This window comes from Micropterus dolomieu, linkage group LG16 (assembly GCF_021292245.1).
Source record: "Micropterus dolomieu isolate WLL.071019.BEF.003 ecotype Adirondacks linkage group LG16, ASM2129224v1, whole genome shotgun sequence".
Taxonomy (NCBI): Eukaryota; Metazoa; Chordata; class Actinopteri; order Centrarchiformes; family Centrarchidae; genus Micropterus; species Micropterus dolomieu.
The window spans coordinates 20,624,475-20,646,761 of record NC_060165.1 but is presented as its reverse complement, the minus strand read 5'-3'; the positions used below and the strand labels follow the sequence as shown (position 1 = coordinate 20,646,761).

Genomic DNA, 22,287 nt, shown 5'->3' with positions numbered 1-22,287 from the left:
ATACAGGTTCAAACTGCACAGGAGGCTGCATGGGAGGGCTGCAGCTCTGCACATTTCAAATGTTTGAATCCGTGTTGGTAGGAGTGTGTGTCTGTAAATTTCAATTTCAGGATCAATATTAGTCTGTGACTATACTATTAACTGTAATAAGTTAGTTTATAATTGAAAAAGGTAATGACTACTCTTTACAAGAGTACTATTACTTGTTAAGAATACCCCAAAACTGAGGCCAGCTATGGTAGTTTAAACAGTTACTAAGTAAGTTAAGTCATTAATTGATATGATCAGCTTGATATGACAATTTCAATTAAATGGGATATAATGGTGGTTAGTATAAAACTATTTTTTGTTGATTAATCAATTAAGCAAACATTCCAATAATTAACTGGTTCCGCCTTTTCAAATGGGAATATTGATACTGAACTGAATACTTTGGTGTTTCGGAAATATAAAGGGCATTCTGAAGATGTCAACTTAAGCTTTGAATTGTGATTATGGGCATTTTTTGTACGGTTTTCTGAAATGTTATGGACTAACCGATTAAACAGACTATAAATGTCTTCTGTAGTGCCTGCCAAAAAGGTGTAGTGTCAATATCAGTAGGTAACGTAAACATCATAGTATTTACAGTACCTGCATTATGGAATTATGACAACACTCGCGTGTAAAAGCCCCAACAATAACTCTTAGAAGTCATGCTTCAAAAACCCAGTCCAAAATAATCCAGAAATTTGATACATATCAGTTCTTAATATTTTAAAGGGTTTTAATACCAATTTATTAATAATTGCACTCTCTCACAACCTCTTCTTCCTCACAGCCTCCTCTCACTCACAGTGCCATCTTCTCGTCTCATTCACTCTAGTTGATTTGCGTTATATTTTTTTCCTGCCAGAGTTTCAATAAGTCCCACCTTACTGTGCCATGATTGGTTAGTACTTGTCACTTGAATTGGATGCTGGCAAAGGATACAAACAAGACAATATGCAAACGATGGTACAGGGCAGCACTTATGACGCTACTTGAGTAAAAAGAAGATGCAGGACCAACACTCTGACCTATAAGAACCATGAGAGGTTGGAGATGTCGCCCCTTTCAACATCACTAAAGTATAAATAAGATGGCCGAAGTAAACTGTTGTTGATAAGCTAGTTGTCTTGTTGTTGGCCCAAAAGATTTTTATTTCTCAAAACTAAGCTAATCAGACCTAAAGAATCTCAGACTGCAGAGTTTCAGTTGGAAAATACTTTGACTAAGGTCAGAAGTAAGTTAACTGATGCTGTTCTGCTTAACAAACAGTAACATTTACTTTCTAAGATAAGTTCAGTTGTTAAATTCAGTAATCCACGGTGGTATTGAAAATGGTATCAAATATCAATATTTTCAAGGTATTGTATCGAAGTTAGAAATCAGTATTGTGACAACACTAACTTTTACAAGCAAACACTGTTATTAAAACTCTGAGAGATCTAGGACACAAGATACGTAATCCTCTGTGCGTTCATCACCATGAGCAACCTTTATTACTTTACTCATATTCATTTGATCCATTTTTAATATAAAAATATTGATCAGTGCAGCTTTAAACTACCCAGCAGCACAATGGCACACTACAGAATACTGTAGATCTAGGAATGCCTACAACATTAAAATACCTACTGTATCCTTAAATACTCATGTACTGTGGATATTTAAATTTGTTATTTCAATCTGCTGATGTTTAATGTTGGCACAAAAATATTAATATTTCATTCACCTACTGTACTTAATATGTCTGACACCACTGACTCAGGGTCAGTCAGGTTAACAGTGAAGAAGGTGAAAGCTTCTTACGATGACCACCATGGCGATGAGTACTGCGGACACAGCCACATGGAGTCATATAGCCTATTCCTGATCTGCGTTTAGCATTTCAGCTCTATTAATAGTCCCCTCCCAGCCTCCTCTCCGGCAGGACTCAAATATCATATTGACCTCCAGCAAGTCAAAAATTGTGCCATCAAACCCGCTGCAGTAGAGTGGTTACAGCATTTCTTTTGTGGTTCATCAAAGTTGGAGATCTTTTTTGAAAGATTACTGTATTTTATAAGAAGGGGCTCAAAAGCTCTGCAAAGTTGGTGTTTACAAGTTCTGAAGGTACGGGCGGGTGGTTTTCCTTTAGTTGCATTCAGCTTCAGAGGGCTGGTTTGTTATCTAGCTTTGAGTTCTTAAAGCCGGTGTGAACAGCTGCAAGGCTCTTTTTTCATGTCCCCATGTAATAGATCCTTTTTTGATTTTTTTTTGTACCGGGGTCTTCAAGTGGGAAGAGGTTTTGTTGGTGATTTAGTTTAAAACCCAGATATGACTGCTGGAGCAGACCGAGTTTTGAGTTTGGGTTATGGAACTCACTCACAGCCAGCCAGGCAGCTCTTGTGGTTACAGTGTCACGGGTGATGAAATCTCTCTCTCTCTTGCTTTGTCTCTTCCTCTCTCAGGTTTTTTAAAGTGTCAAGGGCGGAAAAACAGCAAACCTTCTCTGCCTCCTCTGCCTCCTCCTCCTCCTCCTCCCCCCCGCCAGCCTATTTTTCTCTGGAGAAAAAAGGGCTAGTCGGCGTGTTCTGTGGTGGAGGAAAGGTGGCTGACGGCAACACCGAAGCTGCCTCCAAAATCGGAGAAATCGCATCTCTTGAATCTGCTTTGCAAACAAGGCATTGTTGCAAGGTTTCCTGGAGGTTATTTGGATATTTGCAAGGGGGTCAGAGAGTAAAAACCTGCAGCCATGTCGCCTTTCCTGCGGATTGGGTTCTCCAACTTTGAGATTGATCCCAGCCTGGCCTACCATGAAGAGGTGCTGAACCCGTATTGTGCCGTTTACATGAAGGAGGCCATCGACACAGGTTAGTGACTGCTTGGGTTTATTTGTGTGTTGAATATATACAGCGAGAAATGTATAGGTGGAAACAAGGTATGCCAGTTAGATCAGTGGTTCTTGTGTCTATATAATGTCCCGAGAGCCTAAAAAGGTGTCATCTTCAAATGTCCAAACCCAAACACATTCAGTTTACAGTGACAAAACAGAAAAAAGCAGTAAATCCTCACATTTGAGAAGCTGGGGGGAAAAAAAAGGATGTTTGGTGTTTGGGTTGATTTGAGAGTTAAAACGACGAATCAAATATCAGAATTGCTGGCAACTAATTTTCTGTCTATTGACTAATTGGTTAATTGACTAAATGTTTAAACACCACTAGTGACGTCACGAGAGTTAGACCAACATCTCAGCATTTGACCTTGTATTGTTAATCAGATGTCCAATGTAATGTGCTGATAATTGGTTACATACATGTTTACTGTGGAACTGATTAAGACAGTAGCACTGTGGCTATGAGAAAACTTTCACCTAAAACGAATCTAATGGAGCATTTTGACACGGCTATGTTGATAAATCTGTTTTAGTTGTGGTAATACCCATCAACCTGGTGTGTCATTTGTGGTAATACCCATCAACCTGGGTTCAGGTGTGTCATTTGTGGTAATACCCATCAACCTGGGTTCAGGTGTGTCATTTGTGGTAATGCCCATCAACCTTGGTTTGGGTGTGTCATAGTTTAAACTACAGCTGAAAGGCTCAGTCGATATATCAGCAACTATTTTGTTAATCAATAATTAATTTTTAATTCAAGCAAAAATTCCAAATGTTGATTTTGGTTTCAGCTTTGCAGCTTCTATTTGTCTGTGATAGTGAACTGACTGTCTTTGAGGTATCAACATTTAGTTGTTTGAACATTTCAGTTTAGTGTCAGCTTTTCAACAATCCTTAAAATACTCCACATCTTTCATTTGAACAATTCAACTTTTTTCAAGTCAGTAATTCAGTATCATTCACACCGCAATTTCTTCAGTAACTGCCTTTTCTAGTTGGTAATGATATTAACTGTTAGCTGCAGCCTTCACTTAAACTGTGTTTCAGTGTCTTTTTCAACCTGACAAAAGTCCACTTTCTGGTAGCAATACTGTTAACGTACAACATTTTTGAATCTCAGTGCATTATAATGGACAATTACATGTATTTCTTGCTGCCTTTAACAGATTGATAACATAGCAATTCAACTTTTATTCCAGTTCATGAAAGCCTTTACATTTGCTTCTGTGAGCACCATATGTTGACTGGCTCTCTCTCAGGGGAAAAAAAAATAAAATAAAAATCCCTCTGCCACCAAGGAGGTGATGCATTTTATTTTCAGTAAAGCACTGGGTGTTTTGAATAAATATAGAAATGTAGAAGTAGTATCTTTATTTTTAGACAGTAGATTGCAGTGTAAATAAATAAATAATATACATAATTATACACACACACACACACACACACACACACACACACGAGCTGAGGTATAGGGTGGCAGGCTCCATATAGTTACAGAAAGATAGTACTGTAAATGCAAGTTGGCCCATATATTTTTTAAAGATCTTCATTGCGGTGGTTGATTTACATTCAATGTCACAATTCCTAGTGTGACAACAGACTCACAGCAGATCTCTTTTCTCTGCATCTGGATATATTTAACCACTGGTGAGTATGAGTGCAAGACAGAGCTAAAAACAGTGACACTGAGAGGAAAGAGGAGGGTTCTGATGTTACTTTTCCTCAGTAAAACCACAAGGCTGTACCTACGAGGCAGCAGAAAAGGGGCTCCTTGTAATGAGATTATTTCGTTTACACAATACTGACTCACTGGAGGGACAACTGTTTCTTTTCACTTTACCTCAGATAAAAAATATCATGCCTGGATGACACTGACATGAGTAACACTGGAGACTTACAGTAGACAATACTTTCCTATATGATATGTTTACATTGAAACTGACATGACGTCATTTAAGTGGGAAATAAACAATACTAGACTGTACCCATTTATCCACATTGCAAGTGTGACAAGCTGTAATTGTTTCAGTGTTTTTCTGGACATCACCACACACCACCAGCACCATGCTGAGTTGGTGAAATTTATAGCTGATCATCAGAAACTCGACAAAATAAAAACACAAAACAAAAGATAGTTACCATCAGGCGCTCTGGCTCACTGCGGCTGATTTTATCTTCAAATAAAAGAGGTGGAAAGCTTAAAAAAAAAAAAAAAAAAAGCTTTTCCTTTGAAGTCCTCAACAAGTTGAGTGTTCAGGCTCTTTCTCTTTGACTCTGCTAAGCACAAGTCGCAGACAGAGCTGAAGTAGTAAAAGCCCAGTCGCATTTTGTTTTCATGGTTTTGTTTTCAAATATAAAGTGAGCGTCCTGATTGGCCAACAGCATCAGCTCAACGTATAGGAAACAGAATTATCTGCCCTGCACCTGTCTCTCTGCTGTTGTCTATTCCAGTACAGTGAAGATTATTAGTGCTTAATATAACGCTTATTTTCTTTATATAAGTCAATTCAATGTTTAGTCTATGAAATAATATAAAACACTGACAATAAAGTACAAATACCATCAAGTAAACATGAAAGTGTTTCCCTACAGAGATTTTACGGCAAGGTTTTCGTTAAAGGATGCTTTTTTTATGCATCTTGTACCTCTGAAACTGGTATTATAATACCACATGCTTGTTTATAAGCTCTTTCCTTATAGAGTAAAGCTAAAACAATTTTTACATTCACATGAAAAACTCAAGAGGTGTTTGTCTCAATATTTTCTGACTTTCCATACCCAAGCCCATTGGTTTCTCCTACCAAAGACACACACACAAATATATAGTTTCATTTTTATAAAAGAGGGTCAGTCTCTCCCTAAAACTGTGGTGAATGTGACAATAAGAAAAAAAACATACCAACTGCCGGACTTATTTTATATCATAAGGGATGCCTTGTTATGTGACTGTAGCCATGTAGCTTAAACGGATTTTAACTATTTCCTTTTTGTGTTTTGTTTATATCCCCCTATGCTATTGGGGCCAAACAGTGGGCCATTCATAGTTAACTTCCACTTTTAGAATCCTATTCAAGTGAGGCAAACATGCCGAGTCAAGGCTTTTGAGCTTAAATGCTGCCAATAGACATTCTTCATTGAAAGGATTTAATTTTTTGTTTAGTGAGGATTTAGTAATCTTGACCTGTGGTGTTTTTATACCTGAAACTTCTAGTATGAAAAAGAAAATGCAATCACTTTGAATTTAACGACTCAATTTAATGTCTTCGTTACATATGTCTGACGGTTCTCAGTCATCCAAGGGAGGTTAAAATCATGAGCAACTAGACTAGACTCCGTCAAAGCAGCAGCAGAGGCATGAGAGCACACCTAAATGCCACTTCTGTAGTTTTTCACAGAATAACACAGGAACCGACGTTACTGGCTGACACCTAAACATGTCACCTATCGCTATGCAAAACGCTTCAAAAGAAACTCTGATCTGTCTGGGATGCGTCAGAGGAGAAACAGACATGTTTTCCTCTCTGGGTGGTTTAATCGGCAAAGACGGCAGCTGGCAGAGCCGGTGGACAGATAGGCCATGAGCCGATGATGGAGAAGGCCACAGATCACTTTGGTGGGGGGGTGGGGGGGGGAGCTTAGTGGGCTTTTTTGTTGAAACAACGGGATGGCATGTGGCTGTTATGTAAGTGGATATTTCAAATGTTACTGCAGATAAAAAAAAAAAAAAAATTAAAATCGGCAGATGTCAATAATGAAGGCCAGGAGTTTTTTTTATTTTTTTTTTTTTATTTCTGATGTATGCAAATCTCTCTAAAAACTGCGAGACGATAATCATAAAAAAGGTCTGGTGGTCAAATGCTCAGATGGTATAGCTAACATCCTGCAACACAAGCTTAACAAATTATCCACGAGAACATGAGGAAAATAAAGACTGTCAAGTTAGAACATCTACCAACACTTTACCATACCAGGCATGCAAACTGGTCAGGGGGAAAAGAGGTGAGGATACGCAAGCAGAGAAACGTACAGAGACAGTGTAAGAGGGGTCTTTTTTAAGCTTACATGTTGTATAGATAACGTGCATTTGTCTACTGCAACAAGAGAAAGAAACTGACACGCAAGGGCGTCACTGGGGACAAAAGGGCTCAGATTAGGAGTGTGACAATACACCTAGCTTACGAGATGTGCCAATGCATCATACTGGTGTCACAAGAATGAGATCTGAGGATAAATTAACAGTATTTAATAGAAATCAAAGCTGAAATGTATGAGTTGGGGGAGTCTGGGGCTCCTCCCCCAGATAATTGTGAGCATCAAACACTTAATTTCCTGCATGCTGGTGACATTTCCTGTTCTGCCTTTCCTACATCAATTTATGATGAAAAGGTTTTTTTTTTATGTAAAGGGAAACACAAAATTCAGGTGGCAGGTGACAATTCAAAACCTTTCTCAAAGCACTTTCATTGGTTCTTTGCCATTTCATGTTGTAAGCTATTTTTCCTACTTGCCCGGGAAGTTACAGGTGTCAGTTTTCACTCTCCATCTTCCGGATGTTATTAATCAAAACTTGCAAGTCAAATCCTTTGAGGATAAGGCTGGTGATATTCTAGACTTGTGTTATTGTCAACAAATCCCATATAAAGACTAAAACCAACAACAGAGTCTCTGAAAACTTTCTAACTACATCTGTGACACTCAGTCCTAAACTCATTTCTTCATTCTGAAAAAAACATCTGTTTAAACATGTTAAATGGTAAATTTCCTAAATCAGTGGAATATTGTAGATTTTAGCAAATGTTATTCAAACAGAAATAAATACCATTTTCAATTTCCAAGGGGGCATTTTCAATGGGTGCAAACCAAAATGCCTCTGGACGCAATCAGGTAAACTTACAACCCATCAGAGTAACGAAACGTGTGATGTAGCGCTGAGGGACAAATTAAACTTCGGGTAGTGCTTGGTCTGTTGTCAAGCTGGAAAAACATGGTGGCCTGGTCACAAACTTTCTCAAATTATGGCTAAACAGTACACTAAAAAGTGTTTCTGAAAAAATCTGATAAACTTAATTTATATTTGAGCAGCACAGCTTAGTTTGACAGTTTGCATCTATGTTTTGTGGGCAGACCTTTCAAAATGTAAACATATGCCAGCCACTGACCGATAAATGTTCAAATTTATGGGCCATCCAATAGGAAACCTTTATTTTGTGTCTGAAATCTATCAACATCTCTCATTTTTTACCAGCATTTGGCTGGTGATAATTTCCTATACTATTTGTGAGCCTGGTGTGTTGCACAGGATGGACCTGCAGACTGGATGCAGGTCTACAACCAATCAGAGCAGTGTGACTTTCTGTCAGCCATTGCCCCATATTAGATAAACGATTTTATTGGCCCAACCAGATCCACGACGAGTGGAAATCTGACTGAATGAGAGGGAGCCAGACATCTCTGCCAGAGCTAATGAAACATGAACTCCGCAGATTCGTCTGGTTCCCAGGTTAGAATCTTATAGACATTACTTATTTGTCGTGGTGCTACCTTTCCCCAGTTCCTTAGTATTTAACCGAATATTTGTGATACACTCTTTCTCCAACATTTCTGACATATATGCAACTGCTTACTTTTCACCTTCGGCGTAATTATGAAACAAATCACCTTTTTCCCCAGGACCATTTCCTGAAGTACCTTTCACATGGCTTACCGATAATCATCAAAAATTTCATTTTTATGCTCTTCATTGTTTCCATCCAAAAACTATGGGGCTTTATGACTCCGATTAATAAGATACCAGGCTTTGGCTACACAGACAACAGTTAGTAGGATCAATCCATTGTTGGTTTCGATCTTTTGATGTGCTTTGCTGACAATAAGGGGAATAAAGAATATACTCATTCTTTAAATGTCTGTCCAGGCAAAAAAAATAAAAATTACTCACCAGGGATGGCTGCATTGTCACAACTTCAACCTGCCAGTAACAAGAAGACATTTAATTTGTCGATGCACACAATTTCTAGGCACTAAAGTGAAAGTCAAAGTGAAAATTGCTCAGTGGAACTTTGTTCATCTTACTTCCTGTCTGTTGCTCACAAAAGCTCAAAGCAAAGAGCCTTTCAATAAAAAAAAAAATTTACATTACATTTAGCTGACGCTTTTATCCAAAGCGACTTACAATTGCTATACATGTCAGAGGTCGCACGCCTCTGGAGCAACTAGGGGTTAAGTGTCTTGCTCAGGGACACAATGGTGTCAAATAAGGGAGTGTCTGTTCTCTTTATTGCTTTTTTGTTTTTCCAGAAAAGGGCCAAGTGTACAAACAAAAGAAGCCAACCATGTACCCGCCGTGGAGCACCACGTTTGATGCCCACATCCACCGCGGTCGCATCATGCATGTAATGGTGAAAGATCGGACAGCGGAGCTGAAGTCTGAGGCCACGGTGGCTTTGGACTCGCTTGCCACACGATGCAAGAAGGAGAATGGCAAGCTGGAGATCTGGGTTAGTGCAGTGGGATGGGTGTGTCTGATTTTGTACAACTAACCTTCTGGACCAGCTGTTTGCCAGCAAAATGAGAATAAGCTGACTCACTTCTGGGTCAAAAGATCAAATGTTTAATCCTCCTTTCAGTTATTAAAAAAAATAATAATAATTTGCAGTGCTTAGCATCATCACCTGCGCTGGCCAGAAAATGAACCAACAGGCTTTTTCCCCCCTACAGACATTTTAACTTGTAATACCAGAAAAAGCACATGTGTAATTAATAACATTACTGATAGCTGTGTTTCAGCTAAGGGTTCTTTTGAAGAACTGGCAAACTTAACTGTAATTCAGCCATCATTAAATGTTATAAGCGACACCTGTGCTTTTCCTGCTATGACATGTCAAAATATCGGCAGTGAAAAATATCTCTACAGTATCTTTGACGATATTTTATCGTCTTGGAAGATCACCACTGCATACTAGAATCTTATGCGATATTATCTAATAATCATAATAAAAGAAAGTATTGTTATATTGTTACTGTGAATTACTTACTATGTGATTACAATTAAACATAATCCTGTTATGTTGTTATGAGATGACAAAATATGAGTTCACAATGTTGTGATAATGACAAATCCACATCTGTTATGTCAAGATCAATTAATCTGTACTCAAGAAAACAAGTTATAAAATTAATTATCAGACCTTGAAACTCCATGTGAGCAAGCATGATTCATTCTAGAGCACCACTATTATGATTTTTGACCTCTTTTAAAGCACTTACAGTAGCTCTAAAACAAAATAATAATAACTAAACTGTACATGTGTCTCCCCACCTTTTATTTTATCCTACCTCTGGGATGAGGACAATGTAATTAACGTACCCGGTTCGTGTCCATCGCAGAACCATCATTTCATGTCACCCCCCTACCGCTCTACCCTCATTTCTTGTCATCTCTCTATTGTACGCCATCTAATTAAAAAAAATAAAAAATTTAACACTCCCCATGGTGGAGAGGCCCCAGACCCCCATACAGGGGTTCAGTTTCACATCATGTCACGTTTTTCATCCCACTTGCCTGAGTTTCATCCTAAATAATCAAAAATTTAAACAAAGATTACTTCTTGTGCACCAGATTTTTCCCCTGGGAAGACTTGGCTTGCGGTGACACCAGAGGCCGCATGCCAGCTGTCTCTTATACCGAGCTAAGAATCAATCAAACAAAGTAAAACTGATGAATCAAATCAAATCTGTGTGCTAGCCAGTCTGTCTGTCTCCATGAGGCAAAAATAGCATTACATGCACCGTTTCTCCATTATACAGTTCATGCATCATCATTATCCGGAAGCCACATCCTTCCCTTTTCATTCTCAATGTTTTTCTAAAGAATTCTAAAATATTGCTTTTCTTTTTTGCTTCCATTTCTTTTTGCCTCAGCTGGAGCTGAAGCCACAGGGTCGCCTAAGGATGGAGGCCAGGTATTATCTGGAGAAAAGTGGTGAGTGGTTCACACCTATGTAACTAATCCTTCTGCCCCTCCATCAGTTATAACAACTTTAACTATATACTGGTTTTGCTATCACGTACAAAACAAAGTTTGTAGCTCAAACTGCGACCAAATAAAGTCAATTCAAAACAATCCAAACATAATCTGCAAGAAAGTGAAAATAAGTGATCTGAAGGTAATAAAGAGGCTCTGAGCGAAGAGATTTTTGCTGTGGTCTTCCGAGTCTACTACAAAGTCTTTAAAAATGCATTCAAAACAAGTTGTTGCTGCTGGTAAAATCAAGAGTGTATCATTTCTTGTGCGCCACAGAATATTTTTAGCCCTCACATATCCACATTTATTTTTCTTTTAAATGTTCCATGCGACAGTTCTTGGATTTATTTAGGGAAATTTAGGATGTTGTTATGCTGAAAATGATAATATACTATATAAACTATACTATACAGTTAATGGGATCATAAAATACCAGCCATCATCCAAATTGTCTGTATAGTCCTTTAAAAGCCAGTTTCACTTGCACCCTTATGTGCTTTAATGTGCCTTAATCGTCGCAGCCTAATTACATTTTCTCAAACTAAAAATAAGAACTTTGAGTCTTTGCCCACTGCTGGTTCCAAGCATTGCTAGTGGATGTGTGTGCATGCACTTTGTATTATATCCCTTTCACAGGTGCTTTGCTGACATTAACACCATGCCAAGGCATGAGAAGTCACTGAGAAGTAAAAGGAAGAAGCCATCTCATGTTCCTATATATAGACCCAGCAAATAGGAAATCGCTGCAACAACAGGTGTTATAGTGACCGACAGACTGTGACAATCTGGTCTTTTGAACTTCCTCCTGCTTTTACAAGTTAGATTGTAGGAGCTTTAAGCTACTCACAAAAACAAACATTATATACAAAAATGACAGCAGATGGCTGAATAAATAAGTCATAGAAATAAAACTATTTTACATGGTGGAGTGCTGAGGATGAATTGAGAAGTCTCAGCCTTAAAAAGGAATAGGTCGCCATTTTGGGAAATGTGTTTGCTTTCTTTCCAAGAGTGAAAGGAGCAGATCAACAGCTGAGCTGGGGTCAATAACAATTTGTGGTTTTAGTGTGGGGGGGTGGTTACGGTTGTGCTGAAACTGTTTCTTGGCATTCTACAGCTGGCCATAGTGACTCCGCAAAGCTTCCTAAATGTTGTCATTTTGACAGATTAAGACTAAGGCCGATTTACCGTAACGTTGAGTAATTCACATGCAACACTGTCAATGACCACATGTAGACCACCTGTAGTAGACCCCCTGTCCAGTTGGTGGTGAGTGTACATATTAATAAGCTATTACCTAGAAGTCTTGTTTTTGATCCACATGCATGAGCTCATTGTGTTGCTGGTTTTAGCCTTCGCATTGCTAATGTTGATATATTACAGCTACATAGACTAGATACTGCAAAATGCCACGGCAGCTGAGTGTCCGAAGTTTCTTTAGAAAGCCCACTAATTGTATTGTGGTTGATAATGGGGGTCAAAAAACAGTTACTGATGTGGTGGAGGGTGAAGGAAAAGCAAGTAATACTGTCAGCCAACAATAAGATCTAACGCAACCTCTTGTACATGGCTATCTAAACTAAGTTACCACCTCCTGGAATCAATTTCCTGGGGAAAACCCTGATTTTAATGCAGATTTGATTGAACAAAAAGTTATGTCCCATTATCATAAAAGATCTTTAGAGCCGCTTTATAATCAGACAAATCACTTTTTGCAATACACTAGGTAAAGTTTTTGTTAAACTGCATAGATCTAACTGTAACTGTAAAATCGTCATTGCAGTAGGCAATCACTGACCAGAGAAAGCTGAGGTCAACCTTGTGCCTTTTTAAGTTTTCTGTTTTAAATAAAAGGGTTGTATGATGTGTTTCAGATGCGGCTGGTCAGAATGAGGGAGACCAAGAGCCCGAACTAGAGCGAGAGGGCCTGTTCGCCCTCCATCAGCGGCGAGGTGCCATCAAACAGGCCAAAGTTCATGTTGTCAAATGTCACGAGTTTAGCGCCACATTCTTCCCTCAGCCGACCTTCTGCTCCGTCTGCAAAGAGTTTGTCTGGTACGCAACAAAACAGAGATACAACAGAACACCAAATCATAATTTTCTTCACTATCATATTAGTCATTTCACCTGTTTTTATCTGCCACAGGGGCCTGAACAAGCAGGGTTACCAGTGCAGACGTGAGTGTCACATTATTTTCCATTGCCAAGATTAAATAATGCCTTCTTTCCTCTTTCCCATGTGTCTAACTCTGTCATCTTTGTGTCGTTCAGAGTGCAATGCAGCTATTCACAAAAAATGCATAGACAAAGTAATCGCCAAATGCACTGGTTCAGCCATTAACAGCAAAGAAACAATGGTAAGTCTCTGCATCACACTAATTTAGACTTTACAGACACTTTTTGTTTCATATAAATGCTCTCAGACAGTGTGTCATCTCTAGCAGTAGCAGACTTAAATTCGGAGATTGCTGAGACAGCATGTGCAAGAGATTTGTAAACCTGTGGTTATAATGCTTACTAATCAAGTACACACCTCATAAAGGAGGCATCATCACACCAGTACCATTTGCTGCTTTCATCTTCTCGATCTTGTTTCACTTCCTTTTTAGCCACATGCCTGCTTAGTTCATATGCATGAAACCAAGAAAATGCAAAGCCCCATGTTGTTTTATAAAGTATAAAAAAAAAAAAAGGAGCGAGCTGCCACCCACTGTTTGGATACAGAAGTGCTTCTCCTACTGTCCCAATGTCTGGCAAGCCTGTTTGCAAGGCTAAACCTGTGCTAGGGTCTCCATGATAAGCTGTATGATGTGATGTGTGTGTGCGCTGCAGATCCACAAGGAGCGCTTCAAGATCGACATGCCCCACCGGTTTAAAGTCTACAACTACAAAAGTCCCACTTTCTGTGAACACTGTGGTACTCTGCTGTGGGGGCTCGCCAAGCAGGGGCTCAAATGTGAGGGTGAGAGGCGGGAGTTTTAAGATTTCTGTGGTTTTTATGCATCTTGTTGTGTTAGAAACTGGTGTCTTGTAGAGTTAGGGTTTCACCTGGACACACTGACTAGCTTTGTGTTAACAGATGTCACTAATTGAACACAGTGAGTCTAAAAGAAACCTTTGCCATGAAGGAGAAGTTTACTAATGTTGCTACAGCATTTTGCCTTCAGGTTACACACTAATATTCTTACTGAGATAAATACAGGTGGATACCATATGTAAAGTCATGTCAAATACAAAACAGCAAATTTTTATGAGACAAACGACCCATTTTTCAGCTTTGTAGAGACACATTTTTCAGATAGTCCAATTTAAAATTCAGAAGTTTTTCTTTGTTACATGCTCATACAAGTAACATGCAGGGTGGCAAAATGTATATGTGCATGCTGAAGCTGGGCTGTGTATGTACATACATGTCACAGTTGTTAGGCAAACTATGCAAAACACACTCAAGTGCAAATATGTAAATGTTGTTGTGGAATCAAGAAAGTTCTTGATCTTCTTGCTTCTTTTTTTTCCATTAAATTTGGCCTCAAAGAGCTTTAAACTCTGTCCAGATATGGAAAAACTTGCACAGAGGAAAGTTTGCTAGACAAGGCAGAGGCTATACAGAGGTCAGTGGATCTTTAAATGGGTTATGAAACTAAGTGCCAGAACAGTTTTCTCAGCCCGTAATGGAAGAAATTAAAAACCACCAAATTTAGAAATGTGGTTTTCACAGGACAGCAACACTAAATTTACACAATAAGGCATGATTTATTTCCAACAGCTGTCACAACTGCAAGTATTTTAACACTTCCCATCAGGAATATGCACAAACACACTGCGGCTGGCACAACAGCTGTTCCGTGTGAAATTAATCAGATTTCCAATACCAACCAACACAACGACGCAACCAATGTGTACAAGGCGTTAGGGTGTTTTGTAACAGACAAAGTAATTTTCTCTTTAAACAAATGAAGCATTGAAGAGAATAATATTCTTTATCTAGCTTTATGTTGCATAAACAGCTTAACATCTCCTTTTAAAAGCATTGCCACGTCACTCATTATGTGTGAAAATGTGTGTTGGTAAAATCAGTGACCATTAAAGATTCAAAATAGTGTTCTAAAATACCATATTGTTATTACACCTGTGGTAATGCTGTGTTTTCTGTGCAGAGTGTGGCATGAACGTCCATCATAAATGCCAGAAGAAAGTAGCCAACCTCTGTGGGGTCAACCAAAAACTGATGGCTGAAGCTCTGGCCATCATCGAGAGTAAACAGCAGGTACAGGACAAACAAATCTTCTGTTCCTGTTTAAATGTGTAACTTTTTGTATTTTGCACATTTTGAGGATTTTTATTTGGAGAAAATCAGTACAGTGGTCATGGACGATGAACACAAAGTTTAGGAGAGTTTGGACTTCTCTTTTCAAAGCTTTCCCACAAAAAATGGATATAATGTCTTCACTTTAAACTGGAGAACAACATAAATGTTGGGTCAAAACTCCAGTCTGATGCTGGTCCTACCTTTTGCCTTTAGGCCAGAAGCACCAAAGAAACTGACATTATTGGTCGAGAAGGTCCAGTCGGTGTTGGCCAGCCGGGAGTAGTCCGAGCTCCGTCTGGGTTAATAACGGGTGTACCAGCCACAGCTACACCTCCAAACACAAACAAAGGTGCATAACCTGTAAAATCTTCATTCTCATTAAGCCTTTCACTTCTTCTAGTTTTTTTGAACATCATGCGTTGGTTCCCTTATTCCTGCTTTCTGACCTGCCTCTTCCTGCAGAGATACAGGGTGTTTCATGGGACGGACCAGCTGACATCAGCAGGTCGATCACTGAGGCGCTGACAGAAGAAGAGCCTCTGTACGCTGTTCCCAGGAGGGATCACCAACCCAGATTCACCATTGATGACTTCATCCTGCACAAGATGCTCGGGAAAGGCAGCTTTGGCAAGGTACAGGAGCTGATTCAAAGCACAGAAAAGGATTTACATCAGAACTGAACGGACAGCACATGATGAACATAATGCAACTAGTAATAACAAAAAGAACATTAAGGATAAAGATTTTGGCATCTTAGTCACATGAGGTGGCTTCCTTATTCTTGGTCCATTCAGTATTGACAGTTTTAGGAGTAACAAATTAGTCTGAAGTTTATAAATATACAAACTAGAAGTTGCCAACATTGGCAATTTACAGTCTTATACTTTCTGCATCATTGTAATTTTAGATGGAAGAATAAATTGTACATACAAAAATGTCCAAGAAAACAATTATTTTAGCTATAATTTTTCCATTAGTGTCTCTTCAGTGATGTTGTAGTCATTGTCATCACCATAAACTGTCACACAGCACATTGAGAGTCTTGTGGTCACACTTGTTTGTGCAGCCAGTTTCCACAGAAAAAAAAATGACTTCTTGTTGCTTTGATGTTGGTGGTAGCGTAGATTTTACTTCAGTGTGAGAAAAGGGGGGCGTTAGAAATGGGGGACAACAGAAGAGGAAACTAAACTGTCCAGCCACAGCAGTTTTTAGATGTTCTTGCTTTGTTTCCAGGTGTTTTTAGCCGAGCTGAAAAAAAGCGGCAAGTTTTTCGCGGTGAAGGCCCTAAAAAAGGATGTGGTGCTGATGGACGATGACGTCGAGTGCACCATGGTGGAGAGGAGCGTCCTCTCTTTAGCCTGGGAAAATCCTTTCCTCACACACCTTTACTGCACCTTCCAGACCAAGGTGATAACCATGTACACTCGGACGCTCAGAACTCTTGTGTAGATATTCACTCCAACCCTCCTCAGCAAAACTACAGCCCTGACCTCTTTGCATTTTTGTGTCCAGGAGAACCTGTTCTTCGTGATGGAGTATCTGAATGGAGGGGATCTCATGTTCCACATCCAGACCTGCCACAAGTTTGACTTGCACAGAGCAACGTATGTATCCCGATAAAAGGACCATCCAATATGATAAATCTTTTTCCCCCATGCACATTTGTTGGGAAGTAAATATCTTCTTGTCAACTTGTTGCGCTTCTTGTTGCTTTGTTCCTCCATTTAAAATTCAAAAACAAATACAGAGAACAAGATCATTTTTTAATAACCATCCATAATGTTTGTTTTAACTTTACTGCATTATTAACGTGTGTAATTGTCTCCAAAGACAACTGTCCTAAATCTGGTAATTCCCTCTCTTTCGTTGACTTTAGTTGTACTTTTTGACTGGAGACAGTTGGTAGTGATGCAAATGAAAAAAGTAGGAGGAAAGACAAAAGTAGAAGTAATGTTTTGTTTGTCTACCTCTGATTTGTGTCTTCCTGCAGCTTCTATGCAGCTGAGATCATTTGTGGACTCCAGTTCCTGCATTCTAAAGGAATCATTTACAGGTAAAGTATAATCCAGAAACAGCAAACAACTCACACAAGAGGCCAAACTGAGAACTACTTTCTGTATAAGTTTATGTCGTGCTTATACCCTCCTGTCTCTCTGTAGGGATCTGAAGCTGGATAATGTGCTGTTGGACTCTGATGGTCATATTAAGATAGCAGACTTTGGCATGTGTAAGGAGAACATGCAGGACGACTCGCGGACGGCCACCTTCTGTGGGACACCCGACTACATCGCCCCTGAGGTGACCACGCGCACCACGTCATAATGAAAACGTTTATATTTATACAAAATTATAAATTAATGGGTAAATCAACACTAAATCATACATGGTAGAGAAATGACTGGGCTGTAACCCTAATTAGTGACACAGCAGGTGTATTACTTTGACAGGTGATGGGAGGCACGTGCTGCATCAGTTAAAAAACAGACAAGTCGATATCATCGTTATGATGGATATTATGACACAAAATGCTAGGTCTTAGTTTGAGATGTTAGGTGGGTCATAGCATAAGCAGAAACAGGTAAGCATTACAAAGTACAGAGAATAACCGATCAGTGAAATCACCGGCTGAGGTGACAGATTTGAATTTAAACATGCAGATTGTTGGCCCCACTATGGCTCATGGCAGGCCACTCATGTGAATTTCATCTAGAAAAGCCACACTGAAAACAGAGTTGGGGATTAACAGTCTGGTCTGTATGTGCGATTGTGTATCAGATCCTGCTGGGTCAGAAGTACAACTGCTCAGTGGATTGGTGGTCGTTTGGAGTGCTGCTGTACGAGATGCTGATCGGTCAGTCTCCGTTCCACGGCCGCGACGAGGAGGAGCTGTTTCAATCCATACGAACAGACAACCCTGTGTACCCCCGCTGGCTCACCAAAGACGCCAAGGACATTCTAGTCAAGGTCAGGCACTGTGTTTGGGGGGTAATTAGGGTACTAAACTAATGAATGAATCTCTGGAAGCAGTAATTCTGTGACCTGCTGTTCTTTTTTAGCCACATTTTGTTGCTGTAATTTACAGTGATAACAAGATGTGAGGCTTATATTTACATTAACCATTCAAATATTCAATCAATAAACATAAAAATAAGAGGGAAAAGACTGAATATCTGGGAAGGATACCCATGACTTAAATGTCCCGGTTGAGTTTTAAGACTACAAACTGTACCACCGACTAACATTTATTAATTAATGCCAGATTTAAACTACACAATATATTTGTCTGTTAATATGGTCACTGTGTTAGATTAAACAATTATAGTCATAAATTCTTGATGTGACTTGGCCAGGGTCATGGCAGACTCGTCCCCCGACCGATCATAGCTTGCGGTCTTTCATGACCTGCGTTTATAGGGCTGATATCGTGTAGACCTCTCAGCACCAGCTACACTGACAGTTGATTTCTGGGAAACACAGTAGAGAAAGACACCACTGAATGTTAAGCTCCAAAAATTGAAAACATTCCAGCATTTAGAAGAAGCTTTTCTTTAAACCAGTAACTGCCTGTATGTGCAGTGTTTCCCCTTTATGCATTCAGCAGTGGCACACCGCCGCTGCTGAATCATGACCGCCGCTACTAAAATTTCGCACAATGATTAAACTATGCGCTACAAATGTGTTCACTCGCCACTGTGGGAACACGGCAACACTCAATGCTTGGCTAGCTGCCTCTCATTGTTCTATAGAAAACAACTACGTGACAGATGCTGTTATAACAGCGTAACTCCTGTAAGGAATCAGGAGATGCGTAGCGACTGTTTGATTGTCCGAGCGGCAGAAAGTGACGGTGAACGCGAGCAGAGGAAAATATTCAGGCAGTAAATGTACTGTATTAGTTAAAGTTAAAGTTAGCTAACATCCCCCCTTCAGACTGAGCTGAGCAGGAAAGCTTCAACAGCAGGCTGCGTCTTTTGGCTGCTATGTAACTTAACATTAGCTCAATAGAAAGTAACTGGTAGCTGTATTTTATTACTGCCTACTTGTCCAATGTTGAGAACAGTAGTTACAATCTGGGAGTAAACTGGTGCAGCCTGCAGCTCTGTCCTGTACAGACTGATTCAATTATTTTTCAGATGAAAGAGTGGTTGTTAGGAAAAGAAAGGACAGTGGTGACTGGAGGAGCTGAGGTTAGTAAAGAAACAAATTAGAGGTGCAAACTAGTCCTTTTAAGCTAACGAGGAGATGTTTCTTTTTGGATTTTAACGTGCAAATAAATTGCACCTCAGAAAGGAGGAGGTTTCTCATGTTGCACACAAACTTCAAACATGAACAACCGTATCTATAGTGATTCTGAGGTCATATTAACAGGGTTTTAAGGGGTGAGGTCCAAAACATGCTGTGCAATAAATGTTAAATCACTGTGGAGAGCATCATAACCAACCAAATAACTTTCCCCAAATCTAAAGTTTGTAGTTCCTCCCCAGTAGACTGATCTTTTGCTGGTGGTTATTTATTATCTGCTCTGGCTTTTCCAACTCTTTGTTCAGACATATGGTGAAAATAATGGCCCAATGTGATGTGAAATTACACATTTGTCATTGGAAAACACCAACACCAAAACATTCAGCTAAAGCTCACATTAAACAGGGAAAACACAGAAGTTTTAAACTATTCTGATGTGCATCTCATGCTCCTGGACACAAGAGCAATACTGCTGAGACATGCTGTGTTGAGGTTTTATATTTAGACAAAAAAATTGCTTCACCTCCGCTGCTATAACTCCATCCTAGGGGAAACACTGATGTGCACTGCCAAGCATGTCTAAAGCAGTAATTAAATTTAATCTCTCTGGTGTTTTTGTGCTGCAGTTGTTTGTGAGGGAGCCCGAGGAGCGCCTGGGAATTAAGGGAAACATCAGACAGCACAATTTCTTCAGCGTCACAGACTGGAACGCCCTGGAACAACGGCAGGTGGCACCACCCTTCAGGCCAACTTTAGTAAGTACATTCAGAGTGGATGCTCACTCTCGTCTCTCCACACTCAGACATGCCTGCACTCACCATATCATCCTAACCATATCTAAAAGAGACCCAAATTTGATCTGTCTAAATTGGAGAATACATTAAAGTGTAAAAATCAAGAATTAATGAAATTTGCAATGTGAATAAATGTGGCAATCTGGATGTTTTAATCATATATATATATATATCATTCCTTTCTAGGTTATTCTATTTACTAGTATAGTTTGATTTTGATTTTAACTAGAGCTGAAAGGGTAACTATAGGGTAGCTAACTGACCAATCAGTTGACAGAAACTATTTTGATAATTAAGTTGAGCCATTTGTTTTTAGCAGAAATGCCATAAAAAACAAAAAAAGTATCTTGTTCCAGCTTCTCAAATGAAAGAACTTGTAGCTTTATGATAGTAAACTGAATTCTGTAATTTTATAGACCAAACAATTGATTCATCTGCCAATTATTGCCTCAATCAATTATTTAAAATGGTTTTTAATTGGAGTACTACATAATTTGATGATTAATGGTGACCAAAGTTGTTTTACTTGAGTAATCCTGACAGTTAGCTGTCCTTATCTAATGATGAACATGTTTGTGCCACAACACACAATTGTGTTTCACAAAAACAGTAGTGTACTATACGTTTCACGGTGTGTATTGACACACTTTCCCTTGCAGACGTCGCCAAGCGACTGCAGTAACTTTGACAAAGAGTTCATCAATGAGAAGCCCCGGCTGTCGTGTGCCGACCGGACGCTCATCAACAGCGTTGACCAGACGATGTTCAGAAACTTCTCCTTTGTTAACCCTGGGATGGCTCACATCACAGCACGCTGAGCACCCGACCACCAACCTACTACCTACAAACAAGCCACTCAGTCACAATCAGCACTTACTGTAACTGAAACAAACTGCAGAGACTTTAGACCATGAATGTCACAAAACTCAACTGTATCCATAAACATGATGATAACCACTAAGGGGGTGTCCTGGGTGTACAGCACATACAACGCAACTGCGACGGGATCTTTGTCGCATGTCGTTTCTGTCCCTTTCCATTTTAAAATGTCAAACTAAAATTTCCACAATATTTTAACTACAAAAGCGTCTGGGCTGAGACAAATAGGATATACCAGGATTGTTTACATAATAACAATTTACCTGAAGGCCATATATAGTCACATATATAGTCAAACCTAAATGTTTATCACAGTAAATCTAAGGCCCCATCCACACTACTCTGTTTTAGTTTACAAACGGAGAATTAAAACAAATACGATCTCCGTCCACACCAGCGTTTTAGCTGCATTTTGGAGTTGATCTCCGTCTACATGAAAACGACTGTAAACGCACATCTATTGGCTGTTCAGGTACACTGGGCATGCGCGTGCCGGTGTAAAGAAAAAATAAATACAGACGAAGAAGGGTTTTTGTTTTTTTTTGCATGCACCAATAAGGAGCTGGGACTGTTACTGAATGTAAAACAGGAGTGTGGTGGCGGGAAACAGACTGGGAGTCGTTGCAAAGTAAATGTGACATGCATAGTACAAGTGTAGGCAGATGAGTTTTTTGCATTTGGTACAGAATATTTTAATAAAAATATGATGTCAAAAACCCGGTCAGCAGCATTGTGTTTCTGCTTTGCATGACTTCTAAGACCCAATAAGACAGCTGAGCGCGAGCGGCTGTGTCATCGTTTCTAATGTCCTCCGTTTTGGCCCGTCTTCACTAAAACGCCCTCCGGAGTTTTGAAACGCAAAACGGGGTCGGCAGCATTTCTAAACTTCTCCATTGTAGGTCTTTGTTTTCACCGTTGTAGTCTGGACGGGAGGTGCAAACGTAGCAAAAGGTCTCCGTTTTAATTCGATAACGCAGTACTGTGGATGGGGCCTAAGACAGTCAACCAATTCATTCCTCAGTTTAAAAGCATATAATTAATTACCTTTAGAGCCCCTTTAGTATGTAACCCCCTTAAATTGCTTTTGTGCTTACATGGTTGTGTTTATCAATAGAAAATGTGTTATTATTTTATGGTGCCT

At 39.5% G+C, this 22,287-nt stretch overlaps 1 protein-coding gene across 1 annotated transcript; it reads left to right on the top strand.

Annotated features, from left to right (window-relative positions):
• Positions 1–2,566: 2,566 nt before the first annotated feature.
• Positions 2,567–21,684, top strand: prkcq (protein kinase C, theta). Its single transcript, XM_046071932.1, has 17 exons — positions 2,567–2,876; positions 9,197–9,396; positions 10,820–10,880; positions 12,797–12,977; positions 13,069–13,100; positions 13,194–13,279; positions 13,755–13,884; positions 15,080–15,189; positions 15,445–15,580; positions 15,694–15,863; positions 16,465–16,638; positions 16,744–16,835; positions 17,222–17,284; positions 17,391–17,529; positions 18,007–18,195; positions 20,100–20,228; positions 20,927–21,684. The coding sequence occupies exons 1-17, from the start codon at positions 2,759–2,761 to the stop codon at positions 21,083–21,085; spliced, it is 2,169 nt and encodes a 722-aa protein (XP_045927888.1). The 5' UTR covers positions 2,567–2,758; the 3' UTR covers positions 21,086–21,684.
• Positions 21,685–22,287: the final 603 nt, after the last annotated feature.